A 15,234-nucleotide genomic window follows, 5' to 3' on the forward strand; every position below is an offset into this window, starting at 1 on the left:
TGTGATCACACAAGTTTTTCTTTGCTGTTTCAAAAATATTTACAATGTATTAGTAATCAATAGCGCATGCTGTTTGCATATAGCTATGCAAGTAAAAGATGGTTAATTCTTGTACAAAGAGGGTTTAAAGGACCGACTGAAGAAAGGGGAGATGGAGGCCAGATTATAAAATGCAAAATATTTTCACATAATGACAACTAATGGGTTCTTAAATGCTGGTGGATGGATTAGGTTTGCTTTATAAAATCTCAAAAGTGTGTGATTCATTTTACCTGCCAATTATCATGTTATGTATGTTTTTAATTGCCTTTTGGCAGAACTCCGAAATGTTTTTGGCAATAGTGTGAGGGTTTGTCTCTTGTCACTTGTCTTCAGCATCAAAACATTGGGCACTCTTGCCGTGCCTGTGCTAATGACACGATAGGCTATTTTGAAAAATCATGAAATTGAAGTATATCAACAAACTTTATGACTTATTTAATGGGAGGAAATATTATGTCAAAATATTGCAAAGGACCTTTTTCCCCAAAGTACTTAAATTCTCTGTTTTATTTTGTAACAGAAAAGACATAAAGCTGATAATAATGTCAACAAGAAGAAAGCCAAAGGTGAGTGCTTGAGAAGTGAGGCTGAGAGTATTTGAGGGCTACTGCCTCAGACATTACTGTGAATAATAGTAAAGTATGCAAACTGAAAGAAATCCAAGGGGTGTTACAAATCAACATTGCCAAATTTGATCCAGTTGTTATCATATTCACAATGAACATACATTCAGCAGGGATTTATTGGTGTATTTCCTGTATTCCTGCTGTAAACCATTTAGTGTGATGATGAACTGTGAAAACTTCTGCAATTTATTCAATAATGCTTACTTTTTGAAAAATGAAGACTACAGTTCTTTATCCAACACTTCTGAAGCACCCAGTCCAATGACAATATAATAAATACTCCTTCAGTAACTGTTATTACGAACCCGGACCAAATCCCTGCTGTCGCTTGGATGCTGGATGGAAACCCCAATATTTTATTTAATTTGTAAGACTGTAAGGAAAGGATACCTTTCCTCACTCCAGGAGTGATTCCACGCACAAATAGAAATATGGTATATTAAAATAAATTTGATTAATAACACAGTACTTTAACATCATAAAGACAGATATCTTTCAATTACCAGTTAAACAATGCTTAATAACACAATGAAACAATCCTTATTGCTTTCTTGATCTCCACTCAAACAAAACCCATCTCTGGCCATAGTCCGTTTTTAAATACAGTTAGCAGACTCCAGAATACTTGCTTGAAGAGATATCTTGGATCAACCACTTTTTTTTTTTTAATATAATTTTTATTGGAATTTTTTACAGAAAATATAAAACATGACAAACAATGAAATGCAACAAAATAACCCATAATAACTGTGACACCCCCAGACCGTATCGGCGCATGTATCACATCCCCCCCACCCCCCAACCCCAATGAACAACAAAAGAACTTAAAAATATATTAAAATTAAATAAACAAACATAGTCATTGTCGCCCCCCCCCCCTTTTCCCCCCCCCCCCCCCCCCCCGGGTTGCTGCTGCTACTGAGCCAGAAAGTCGAGAAAAGGCTGCCACCGCCTAAAGAACCCTTGTACCGACCCTCTCAGGGCGAATTTGACCTTCTCTAGCTCAATGAAACCAGCCATGTCATTGATCCAGGTCTCCACGCTTGGGGGCCTCGCATCCTTTCATTGTAGCAAGATCCTTCGCCGGGCTACTAGGGACGCAAAGGCCAGCACACCGGCCTCTTTCGCCTCCTGCACTCCCGGCTCCACCCCAACCCCAAAAATCGCGAGTCCCCATCCTGGCTTGACCCTGGATCCCACCACATTCGACACCGTCCTCGCCACCCCCTTCCAGAACTCCTCCAGTGCCGGGCATGCCCAGAACATATGGGCATGGTTCGCTGGACTCCCCGAGCACCTGACACACCTGTCCTCACCCCCAAAGAACCTACTCATCCTCGTCCCAGTCATGTGGGCCCTATGCAGCACCTTGAATTGGATGAGGCTAAGCCGCGCACACGAGGAGGAAGAATTAACCCTCTCCAGAGCATCAGCCCATGTCCCGTCTTCGATCTGTTCCCCCAGTTCCCCCTCCCACTTAGCTTTCAGCTCCTCTACTGACGCCTCCTCCGCCTCCTGCATAACCTTGTAGATATCGGATATCTTCCTCTCCCCGACCCAGACCCCTGAAAGCACCCTGTCGCTCACCCCCCTCGCGGGAAGCGAAGGGAATCCCTCCACCTGCCGCCTAGCAAATGCTTTTACCTGCAGATACCTGAACATGTTCCCCGGGGGGAGCCCAAATTTCTCCTCCAACTCCTCCAGGCTCGCAAACCTCCCATCAATAAACAGGTCCCTCAGCTGTCTGATGCCCGCTCTGTGCCAACCCTGAAATCCCCCATCAATGTTCCCCGGGACGAACCTATGGTTCCCCCTTAACGGAGCCTCCATTGAGCCCCCCACTTCTCCCCTATGTCGCCTCCATTGCCCCCAAATCTTGAGGGTAGCCGCCACCACCGGACTCGTGGTATACCTCGTAGGAGGGAGCGGCCACGGCGCCGTTACCTGGGCCCCCAGGCTTGTATCTCCACAGGACGCCCTCTCCATCCGTTTCCATGCTGCCCCCTCCCCCTCCATTACCCACTTGCGCACCATCGACACATTGGCCGCCCAATAATACCCCGAGAGATTGGGTAACGCCAGCCCCCCACCATCTCTACCCCGCTCCAAGAAGACCCTCTTCACCCTCGGGGTCCCATGCGCCCAAACAAAGCTCATGATGCTGCTAGTCACCCTTCTAAAAAAGGCCCTAGGGATAAAGATGGGCAAACACTGAGAAAGGAACAAGAACCTCGGGAGAACCGTCATTTTGACGGACTGCACTCTACCCGCCAACGATAGCGGCACCATGTCCCACCTTTTAAATTCCTCCTCCATCTGCTCCACCAGCCTGGTAAAATTAAGCTTATGGAGAGTCCCCCAACTCCTGGCCACCTGCACCCCCAGGTATCTGAAACTCTTCACTGCCCTCTTAAATGGGAGTCTCCCGATTCCCTCCTCCTGATCACCCGGGTGTACTACAAATACCTCACTCTTGCCTAAATTTAACTTATAGCCTGAGAAGCCCCCAAATTCCGCTAACAGCTCCATCACCCCCGGCATTCCACCCTCTGGATCCGCCACATACAACAGCAGGTCGTCAGCATACAGCGATACACGATGTTCCTCCCCACCCCGCACCAGACCCCTCCATCTCCCTGACTCCCTCAACGCCATAGCCAAAGGTTCAATCGCCAGTGCAAAGAGCAAGGGGGACAGGGGGCACCCCTGCCTGGTCCCACGGTAGAGCCTAAAGTACTCCGATCTCCTTCCATTGGTAACTACACTTGCCATCGGAGCCGCGTAGAGCAGCCTCACCCATTTGATGAATCCCTCCCCGAATCCGAACCGCTCCAGCACCTCCCACAGGTACCCCCACTCAACTCTATCAAATGCTTTCTCCGCATCCAGCGCCACCACTATCTCAGCCTCCCCCTCCACTGCCGGCATCATAATAACATTTAGTAGTCTCCGCACATTCGTGTTGAGCTGCCGTCCCTTGACAAATCCTGTCTGATCCTCATGTATCACCCCTGGCACACAGTCCTCTATCCTGGTGGCCAGGATCTTCGCCAGCAACTTAGCGTCAACATTGAGGAGCGAGATAGGCCTGTATGATCCACACTGCAAGGGGTCCTTATCCTGCTTCAGGATCAGAGAGATCAGTGCCCGCGACATCGTCGGGGGCAAAGCCCCCCCCTCCCATGCCTCATTGAAGGCTCGCACCAACAGGGGGCCCACCAGATCCGCATACTTTTTATAAAATTCCACCGGGAACCCGTCCGGCCCCGGCGCCTTACCTGACTGCATTTGCCCGATCCCCCTGACTAGCTCCTCCTACTCTATCGGCGCCCCCAGCCCCTCTACCAGCTCCTCTTGAACCCTTGGGAAACATAGCCTGTTCATGAAGCTCTCCATCCCCCCTCTCCCCATCGGAGGTTCTGACCGGTACAGTTCCTCGTAGAAGTCCCTAAAGACCCCATTTACTTCTGTCCCCTTCTGCACTACATTCCCACCCCCATTCGTCACTCCACCAATTTCCCTAGCCGCATCCCGCCTGCGGAGCTGATGCGTCAACATCCTGCTCGCCTTCTCCCCATACTCATATACCGCGCCCTGCGACCTCCTCCACTGTGTCTCTGCCTTTCTGGTGGTCAACAAGTCAAATTTGGCCTGCAAACTACGCCGTTCCCCCAGCAACCCCTCCTCCGGTGCCTCCGCGTATCTCCTGTCCACATCCAGGAGCTCCCCCACCAGTCTCTCCCTCTCCTTCCTCTCCCTCCTTTCCCTATGGGTCCGTATGGAGATCAGCTCCCCCCGGATCACTGCTTTCAGAGCCTCCCAGACCATCCCCACCCGGACCTCCCCCGTGTCGTTGGTATCAAGATACCCCTCAATACTTCCCCGGACCCTCCTACACACCTCCTCATCAGCCAGCAGCCCCACATCCAGGCGCCAGAGCGGGCGCTGGTCCCGCGCCTCCCCCATCTCCAGATCAACCCAGTGCGGAGCATGGTCTGAAATTGCTATGGCCGAATACTCTGCATCCTGCACCTTCGGGATCAATCCCCTGCTCAGGATGAGAAAATCTATTCGGGAATAGACCCTATGGACATGGGAGAAAAAGGAATACTCCCGCGCTCTCGGCCTCCCAAACCTCCAGGGATCCACCCCTCCCATCTGGTCCATAAACCCCCTCAGTACTTTGGCCGCCGCCGGTCTACTACCCGTCCTTGAACTGGACCGGTCCAGTGGGGGATCCAGCACTGTGTTAAAGTCTCCCCCCATGATCAGGCCCCGGATCAACCACTTTTTGAGGGTGATGGCCTTCAGGGCCCAGTTTGCGGATCCTTGCCTATCTCAGAGAAACATAGGAATTAGGAGTAAAAGTAGGCAATTCAGTCCCTCAAACATGCTCCGCCATTCAGTAAAATCATGGCTGATCTCTTCCTGGTCTCAAATTCATTTCCCCGCCTGTTGCTCATATCCATTTAACCTGTTTATTAAATCAGAAATATATCTATATCCTTCTTGAAACCATTTAATGACTCAAGATTCCTCCGCACTATGGGGCAGCGAGTTCCACGATTTCACCACCCTCTGCGAGAGGTAGTTCCTCCTCATCTAAGCTCTAAATCTACCGTCTTTCAACCAATATCTATCAACTTACTATTTAAAATGATGACCTTAGAAATTGATCCTAGCCTGTTCATGGGCAAATCTTTAACTCTGTCTTGAAATCAGCTGCAGGTTGTCCACAGTCAAATCCTTAACTGGCTGTTCCTCCACAAACTGCCAGTCAGTTCACAGACAGATCTTTAACTGAACTGTATTGAGAGCACAGCTTCTTGTCTGTGCACATCTAAACCTGAAACTGAAAACCTCAACACCTGACTGCTTCAACCCCTGGCTCCTCTCATTAGCTACATCATCTTACTAAACTGAACACAATGTCTCTAATTATGTACTCCACAGGGCAGTGTTTTTCAAACTATTGTTTTGTCGGGACCCACTTCAACCGGTCAACCCACACTGACCGAGTTGTTTCCAGGATGTCTTCCTCCACATAGCCAGCAGATCTCAGCTCAACATATTTTCCTCTTTCATCTTCGGTTTTATTGTCCTCTGCACCCCTTTGAACTTTGTTTTTCCAAAATATAAAACTCTTTTCATGTTTTTCCTATTGCCACTCGCTTTGCAAGCTGTAAAAGTCTTACTCCCATGAGATTTAACAGCTCTATCTCTGAATGCAAATTTAAAAACTTATTTACTTAAAAATTCACTTGACTCTTAGTCGCATTACGATTGCATACAAGGAAAGCATGTGGTGCAAGGAAGAGTACAGCATGGATAGAAGATGTTTTGCTTATGCATGATTATAATCCATCAGATGTTTTGTGATTATAATCCATCAGATGTTTCACCAGAAATCTCAACTGATGCCAATATAAAATTAACCCATCAGTTAAGTCTGATTAATTCTAGCACAGATGCAGTGTTCTTTCTTTGGATGGTTGGTATTGAATGTTTAGTATTGTATTTGAGTTGTTGATGTCAGAACAATGAACCATAAAAATACTCTTGTGCTGTCTGGATTGGCACATTTGTTTTTGTTTTTCGATCGACACCGATCAAAACAACAATGAAGTGATTGTGGTCAAACATGATTACAGCTTCACAAACCACTTTCAGATATTAGGTTAGATGGTAGATATTTCACAATAGTCTCATTTTAATTTTATGGTAGAAATGTCACAAAATAGTCTCAATTTTATTGAAGCTACACTACTTTTGAATGTGATAAATTGACACTAAACATGAAGTAAAATATGATTTATTGTCAAGAGAAAACATATCAGGTCAAGTATGCATGAGGCCCAAAATGCCAGAGTAAGTAATTATGTTGTACTTGAGTTAAGAGCCATTAAGTCAACTTAATATATGATCTGCACATGTCAAAAGAGGGATATCAATCACTTAAAATGGATAGAAAGCATCACCATTAATAATGCATGCAAATAGGAAAACTATTCAATGAAGAAATAGTTCCCTGCAGTTCCTTCCACTCATATCTCATGATACACATTATTGATTTGTAGTTTACAGTGAAATAAATTGTAGAATTATTTCCAAAGTGCTGATGAACATCCCATAATTCAACTTGGTACAAGCAAAATTTCACTTTTGGTTCAGTCGTGGCTCAGTTGGATGTACACTTGCCTCTGATTGAGTTCAAAAAATTACACTTCATTGTTCAGTGCAGTAATTGAGAAGAGTTGAATTGTTGGAGGTGCTGCCTGTTGCATGACCCATTAAAGTGAGGCCCCACCTGCCAGTTCAGATGGATGTGAAAGATCCCATGTCTTTATTTCAAAGAAGAGTGAGGGCATCATCTCTTGTGTTCTTAGTGAAATTTATCCCTCAATCAATATCTGAAAAAGAACAGGTTATCTGCTCTTTAGCACATTGCTTATGGGAGTTTTCTGTTTGAGAATTGGCTGCCTACATTACATAAATGACTACACTTCAAAAGTACTTCACTCGCTGTAACGTGTATTGAGTTGCCTGTTGGTCATGAAAAGTGCCTTAAGTCTTTTTTTAAATGTCACTTTTGTGGTCATGTTGATGATTTTTAAAATATGTTTTGTGGGGCAGCAAGCTCTAATTGTAACAGGTGAATAGTTAGATGTGAATATTTAACACGAGCAACAGAAAAAAGAATAAAAAGCATAGTTCCAAGTTTTTTTTATTCTACTTGATGGTAAGAAATATTTGTTATCTTTTCAGTTTTAAGAAATGGCAACTGGAAGATCATTATTTGGAAAGAGGTATGTAATTCATGTGTAGAAAACAATTATGAAGGTGTTACAGAGATCAACAATTAGAAGAACTTCATGAAATCAAATGGATCGTTTTAAACTAAACTTTCAGAGCTTGAAATTAAACAATTAGAGTATTCAGCAGCATTTTGTAGTATCTCCTGAAGTATTTAACACAGTGATGTTTTCAAACCTAATTGCTACACTGCAGGGGAGTGGGGCTATCCTTCAGAGAGAGTGGTATGTCTTGTTCATATGTGCAGTAATAAATCCAGCTTGGATATGAACCAGGGTTCCCAGTGCTTGATAATACCAAATCTAAAAATTAGGATTTTTAAAAAAATTGACTGACACTTAAATAATGCCAAACATTCCAAATCACCGGAATAATGATTTGCCTTCCACTACATTCTGACTTGGTTTATTTTGGAAGAGCTTCACCAGAATTTGGCTGAACAACTGATTGTAACAGTTGGTCAGATTGTGCTAGAATTTCAAGTGAAAACTTAATTTATCAGTACACGGTAATTTTTTTTTAAATTTGGAAATCTTAATTTATTTTACAACAATGGATTCATTGAGGGGACTGTTTACATCTACTAGATTTGATCTCCAGTTAAGCCTATTTATTTATCTACCCCTTTGATCAATAATTACCCAATTACACATTTTTCATATTTACAGTATTGAATATGTGAAATTGCGGTTTCATTACTTGAAATTTATTTTATAATCCAGGACTGTCATTGTTTAGTTGGAGAAGAGCAAATGTTGGAGAAGGATGCAGCAAATTATATAAAACCCGGGCTAAAAGCTTCCGAGTTTAAGTTTAAATTGATCATTGCACTTGAAAAAGATGGCCTAGCTCTCTGCAGTGTGTTACATTTATTATGTATTTGAAATATATGTTCCTTCCAAAGTGTTATTGGAAGTTAAGCTCAGAGGCCCAAATTTTCGCTGCCAAGTCGGTGGGCAGATGAAAACTGGAATTGGGCTTGCCGTTCCCAGAAAGAGTGCAGACACAGCCACAGAGGCTGCCAAATGCAGAGGTGGGCAGTTTAAAAGGGCCAATCTTTTGATTTACTGTTATTATTACAACTGGGATAAAGTCGCTCTGCGGGAGGGGCAGCATGGAAGGAACCCAGGGAAATATCAAGAGGACAAGGGAAAAGACTGAGGACGGGGCAACAGCAACAAACACAAAACAAAAGAGAGCCTACAACATGCACCACAGAAGAAAGGCCCAATAAGAAGGGGGGAAGGAGGAGCAAGGATGGGGAAGGCCAATGAAAGGGGAGCATATAAATTGTACATAAGGGGCGAAATTCTCCGCGGACCGACGTGACGCCCATTTCCGGCGGGAAAAAGCGGTGCGCATGACTCCGGCGTCCGGGCCTTCTTTTAAGCTGGCAATCTCCGTTCCCGGAAGGGCCAGCAGCGGACTGACGCGATAGGCGTCAGTTTCACCAGCTGCGGAAGTGGCGAGTCCCGGCGTTTGTGTGGTGGGGAGAGAGAGAGAGACCCGGTGGGGGGTGGGGGGTGGTGGGTGGGAAGGAGGAAGAAGAGCGACCCGGCATGGGGGGGGGGGGGGGGGGGACGGACGAAGAGCGACCCGGCATGGGGGGGGGGGGGGAGAAGAGCGACCCGGCATGGGGGGGGGGGGGGGAGAAGAGCGACCCGGCATTGGGGGGGAAGAAGAGCGACCCGGCATTTGGGGGGGGGGAAGAAGAGCGACCCGGCATTGGGGGGGGGGGGGGGGGAAGAAGAGCGACCCGGCATTGGGGGGGGGGGGGAAGAAGAGCGACCCGGCATTGGGGGGGGGGGGGGAGGAAGAGGAGTGACCCGGCATTGGGGGGGGGGAGAAGAGCGACCCGGCATTGGGGGGGGGGGGGGAGAAGAGCGACCCGGCATTTGGGGGGTGGGGAGAAGAGAGACCCGGCGGTTGGGGGGGGGGGGGAGAGGAGAAAGACCGGCGTTGTTGGGGGGGGGTTGCGGAGTTGAGAGGGGGAGAGGGAGGGGGGGGAGGGGGAGAGGGGGGGAGGGGGAGAGGGAGGGAGGGAGGGAGGGAGGGAGGGGGAGAGCCGGAGAGAGGGGAGGGAGAGAGAGAGAGAGGGGAGGGAGAGAGAGGGGAGGGAGAGAGAGAGTGGAGGGAGGGAGAGAGGGGAGGGAGAGAGGGGAGGGAGGGAGGGAGGGATTGCGGCGTGGAGAGGAGAGGAGAGGGGGGTTACGGCGTTGAGTTGAGAGGGGGGGAGGGGGCTGCGGCGTTGAGTTGAGAGGAGGGGGGGGGGTACCTGCGTTGAGAGAAGAGGGGGGGGGGGGGTACCGGCGTTGAGAGAGGGGGGGGGTGGCGTTGGAGGGGGTAGGGGTGGTGGGGGGGGTTTGGGGGCAGCGGCGTGCAGAGGGGGGGCGACGGATGGCCGGGACCAACGCACCGTCGTCCCCTCTGCACGCTGCTGCCCCTACCGCAACCCCCCCCACCCCTACCCCCTCCAACGCCCCTACCCCCTCACCACCCCTACCCCCTCACCACCCCTACCCCCCCACCACCCCTACCCCCCTCCAATGCCGCCCCCCTCTCTCTCAACGCCGGTACCCCCCCTCTCAACGCCGCACCCCTCCCCCACTAACGCCGCACCCCCCCCACTAACGCCGCCCCCCCCCCCACTAACGGAGGGAGGAAGGGGGGGAGGAGGAAGGAATGGGGGGAGGAGGAAGGAGGGGGGAGGAGGAGAGAGGGTGGGTGTGTGGGTATCGGCTTTCAGAGGGAGGGGGGTGTGTGGGTACCGGCCTTCAGAGGGAGGGGGGGGGTACCGGCCTTCAGAGGGAGGGGGAGGGGTTGTGGGTACCGGCGTTGAGAGGGGGTGTGTGTGTGTGTACCGGAGGAGAGGGGGGGACCCTGCGTTGAGGGGGGGGAACCCTGCGTTGAGGGGGGGAAACCCTGCGTTGAGAGGGTGGGGGGTTGCGGCGTTGAGAGGGGGGTAGGGGTGGTGGGGGGGGTTGCGGTAGGGGCAGCGGCGTGCAGAGGGGGGGCAACGGTGCGTTGGCCCCGGCCATCCGTCGCCACCCCCCTCTCTGCACGCCGCTGCCCCCAAACCCCCCCCACCACCCTTACCCCCTCCAACGCCCCTACCCCCTCACCACCCCGACCCCCTCGCCACCCCTACCCCCCTCTCAACGCCGCAACCCCCCCGCACCCCTCCCCCGCACTCGCCCCCCCCCGCACTCGCCCCCCCCGCACTCGCCCCCCCCCCCCCCCCCCCGCACTCGCCCCCCCCCGCACTCGCCCCCCCCCGCACTCGCCCCCCCCGCACTCGCCCCCCCCCCGCCCTCGACCCCCCCCCGCACTCGCCCCCCCCCCGCACTCGCCCCCCCCCGCACTCGCCCCACCCCCCGCACTCGCCCACCCCCCGCACTCGCCCACCCCCCCGCACTCTCCCCCCCCCCGCACTCGCCCCCCCCCCGCACCGCCCCCCCCCGCACTCGCCCCCCCCCCCGCACTCGCCCTCCCCCCTGCACTCGCCCCCCCCCGCACTCGCCCTCCCCCCCCCGCACTCGCCCCCCCCCCCCCCACGCCTTCGCCCTCTCGCCCTCCCTCCCCCCCCCCCCCCCCCCCCACGCCCTCGCCCTCGGACACTGAACGGCGTCAACCATCATCAATGGTTGACGCCGTTTTAAAGCTACTCTGTTTTTCGCCGACGTGACCCGTGGCCACGTCGGCGGGACTTCGGCCCATCCGGGCCGGAGATTTGTTGAAACAAAAATATAATGAAATCCCGCCGGCGCCAGCTGTTTTCAGAGGCTGCCGGCGGGATTTGCACAACGCCGGTTTTTGGCCGGTCAGAGAATAAAAAACCCTGCGGGAGCGGGATTAACGCCGCTGCCGGCCGATTCTCCGACCCTGCGTGGGGTCGGAGAATTTCGCCCCTGAACCGCCTCACTCGTACAGATGCAAAATTCAGTAAAACTATATATATTTTTAATTTTCAAAGGGGTACCGTACCTCTCCCAAATGGGAATCTGACTTCTCCAAATAACTGCAGCAGGTTTAGACCTTTTACCTTTTTCTCCATTTAATAAATACCACTAGTTATGTTTTAGAAATCACATTAATGGAAATTGCTTCTAATTGAATGATGTTGCACTTTTAAATGTGCTGCTCCCTCTATGAACCATAGATGTGTGAAATATCTCCCACCCCTGTTCGCACCCTCATCCCATCCAGCATAAATAGTGGGTGCCAGGTTCAGGGGTGGGCCTTCTGGAATTGAGGCTCTGGTGTTATTTTGGCTAAGGCTCGACCAAAAATGCAAAGACCTTCTCTGATTGGATGTTTTATTTTTTGCCATGAACAAAATATACTTGCTTTCTAGAAAAATAGATGCTGAAAATCAAAAGCTCCAGCTATAAATCACTTTTTACACATCAGTCAGCTATTCTTTACAATTCTTTCCAAAAAACACGCGCCATTTTTCTCTTCTGAAGAGAGAAGAATGTGCATGAAAGTACAACCTGTGCACCAGAATTACCAACAAGCAACCATTTAAAAGACTAGTCATTTTTGTTTGTTCCTTGAACTGTGGTAATTGAGGAAATTGTGACAACTTAAAATAAGGTTGTAAAGATGCACCTTCACAGACTTTAGTAAACACAAAAGGTATTTATTTACTAGATGCTCAGCCCTTATTGATTCAGATATAAGGATTTTGTATACTACAAACCATAGTAGCCCCTGTAGCAGACTCTCCTTTAGAATATTGCACGTGCCAAAGGCATGCCATAAGGCAGATGGGTGTACTTGAATAGTATGTTTTCACCTAATTTGAGTTGCGGTACTCATGCCTCATATCCAGCTTTGTGTAAGATTGACCACTTGCCACCTTTGCATTCGGGTCTTCAATTTTCACGATTGGATATTTATCCAGCTTGGCGGCCTGATTAACTGTTAGTTTATAATCGCCGTAAATGCGGATGGTCTTGTCTGGTTTAAAAACAGGGACTATAGGTGCTGCCCATTGTGAAAACTGAGCTGTCTGGATAATGCCTGGTTCTTCCACCCTGTTTAACTCTCTATCCACACTCATAAGACATATGGTACCAGTTCTGCCCGAATCAATCGGGAAGTTGCCTCTGGATCCACATAAACCTTAGCTTATAGTCCTTTGATTTTGCCTAATTCATCACAGAAGAGGCTCTCGTATTTTCTTATCAGTTCAGGCAGTCCCCCTTCCTGCACTTGAAAAATCTCATCCCAGTTCTTTCTTTAAGCCAATCGCGGCCAAGAAGGCTTCGTCCGTCACCCATTGCTACTATCGCTGAGAACTGGGTAGCCTGTTCCATGGCTTACAGGTACCATTGTGGTGCCATTTATTTTATTGCTTCTCCCATACAAGTCTTCAACTTGGCAGGAGTGCTCTTAAAGTTCAGTGGTTGGACTCTCTCTTAAGTACTGAAATGTATGCTCGGCCATCACAGTGGCTGATGCCCCTATATCCACTTCTGTCTTAAGAGGCTTTCCATTTACCCGGAGCATTACAGTAATCGGATCTACCTTGCCTGTTTTAGATTAATCAGATAGTGAATACCAGAATCATAGGTGCTAAGTTCTTCCACATTGTATAGTTATAACATCTTAGTTGATCGATTACTCAGCGATGTTGACTTAGCTCTGCACTGCTTCATCAAATGTCCTCTTTTGCGACAATAAAAACACTCCGCCTCCTTCAATCGACATGATTTAGGTGTGTGTCTCTCTTTAAGCATTACTGACTGATTGCCTATTCTGCAACCTTTTTTTTGTTGGTGGCTGAAATTATTTCCTGCTTTGCAGCTACTTCAGCTGTTTTGGAATCATGGTTAGCTGCAGGTTCCTACCTTAACTGGTGAACAGTGCCATTTTGTGTCCTCTGAAACTCCTGTGCATCTTTTTCAGCGCTTTTTCACTGTAGCGATTCTGTGATTCTATGATTCTACGATTCAGTGATTATTTCCACCCCTCTCTCCATTGCTCATTTAAACTTTAGATCAACCTCTGCAAGCAATCTGCTTTGAATAGCACGCTGCTCATGCCACATACTGTCCCGTAGCCTGTTGTTTAGGGTAGCTTCAAAGTCACAATACTCCAATAATTACTTCAGTTTAGCCATGTAAAGTTGCGATCGATTCGTCTGGTGCTCTCACCTCAAATTAAATTTTAATCACTGGATGGGAGGTGACGAATAAAAACTAAATGACTCATGGTTGAGGTTGAATTGAGCCTCCTAAATGATTGGGAGTCAGGCGCCTAGCGTCTTTAAGACTGCAAATAAGGATATAGGTCTGAGTTCCACAAGCATTTAGGAGAATTGCATTTCACCTCCTCCCCTATTTCATTTGCTTGGAAATAATATCCAAGGTGATCAACATAGTGTGTCCAGGTTCTCTGTGGAGGAGTCAAATTCACCCAAAGGGAGGCATTCTGGTGAGTATTGATTAAAACCAGATAAAACAGGTGTCGGGCCAGAGGCAGTGTCAGGATAATTTATCCTCATCACCAGATGTAAAGATGCACTTTCACAGACTTAATTAGTGAACACAAAATATATTTATAAATAAAAGTTGTACAGCAGTCTCATGGCTGTAGCCAGCTCCCAAAATGTATGCCTATCTCACTATGGGTTCTATGGGCCTGAGTCCCAATTAGTTACAGTCCCGATTAGTCTCACAGTTCAGGTGACCCTTACTCTGCTGCATTGCCCTTGAAGGAACAATCACCATAAAGGTAGAAAAGGGTAGGGACAATCTACCAGGTAGGGCAGCACGGTAGCAATGTGGATAGCACAATCGCTTCAAAGCTCCAGGGTCCCAGGTCCCAGGTTCGATTCCGGCTTGGGTCACTGTCTGTGCGGAGTCTGTACATCCTCCCCGTGTGTGCGTGGGTTTCCTCCGGGTACTCCGGTTTCGTCCCACAGTCCAAAGAAGTGCAGGTTAGGTGGATTGGCCATGCTAAATTGCCCTTAGTGTCCAAAATTGCCCTTAGTGTTGGGTAGGGTTACTGGGTTGTGGGGATAGGGTGGAAGTGTTGACCTTGGGTAGGATGCTCTTTCCAAGAGCCGGTGCAGACTCGATGGGCCGAATGGCCTCCTTCTGCACTGTAAATTCTATAAATAAAGGTAAAAAACCTAGTAGAGCCTAAACCTCTTGAATGCTTCTTTATACATTTTGGACTAGAATTTTCCCTGTGCTTTCCCTCCTTTCCTGGTGTAACCAGTGGAATACCATAAGACCATAAGACATAGGAGTGGAAGTAAGGCCATTTGGCCCATCGAGTCCACTCCGCCATTCAATCATGGCTGATGGGCATTTCAACTCCACCTACCAGCATTCTCCCCGTAGCCCTTAATTCCTCGCGACATCAAGAATTTATCTATCTCTGCCTTGAAGCCATTTAGCGTCCCGGCATCCACTGCACTCCGCGGCAATGAATTCCACAGGCCCACCACTCTCTGGCTGAAGAAATGTCTCCGCATTTCTGTTCTGAATTTACCCCCTCTAATTCTAAGGCTGTGCCCACGGGTCCTCGTCTCCTCGCCTAACGGAAACAGTTTCTTTGCGTCCACCCTTTCTAAGCCATGTATTATCTTGTACGAGTAAAAGTCCTGGAGAAACAACATAAACAGCACAACTTCTTGGCCTTCCGCCATTGGAAATTATTGGCAGTTAAGCCTTTAGTATTTTATATGATGAGGGAGTGTTCTTCAATTTGTAAGATGCTAATTCAATTGCTAATTAAA

The 15,234-nt window shown here is 48.9% G+C and overlaps 1 protein-coding gene across 7 annotated transcripts in view; it reads left to right on the forward strand.

Annotated features, from left to right (window-relative positions):
- atp8a2 (ATPase phospholipid transporting 8A2) overlaps positions 1–15,234 on the forward strand; it is a 792,435-nt gene that overhangs the window by 278,244 nt on the left and 498,957 nt on the right. For all 7 annotated transcript variants that reach the window (XM_038818743.1, XM_038818747.1, XM_038818746.1 and 4 more), the window contains 2 exons: positions 563–608; positions 7,434–7,474. In XM_038818743.1, coding sequence (XP_038674671.1) covers positions 563–608; positions 7,434–7,474 — 87 coding nt within the window. The remainder of the gene's footprint in view (positions 1–562; positions 609–7,433; positions 7,475–15,234) is intronic.

This window comes from Scyliorhinus canicula, chromosome 14, assembly GCF_902713615.1.
Source record: "Scyliorhinus canicula chromosome 14, sScyCan1.1, whole genome shotgun sequence".
Classification (NCBI taxonomy): domain Eukaryota; kingdom Metazoa; phylum Chordata; class Chondrichthyes; order Carcharhiniformes; family Scyliorhinidae; genus Scyliorhinus; species Scyliorhinus canicula.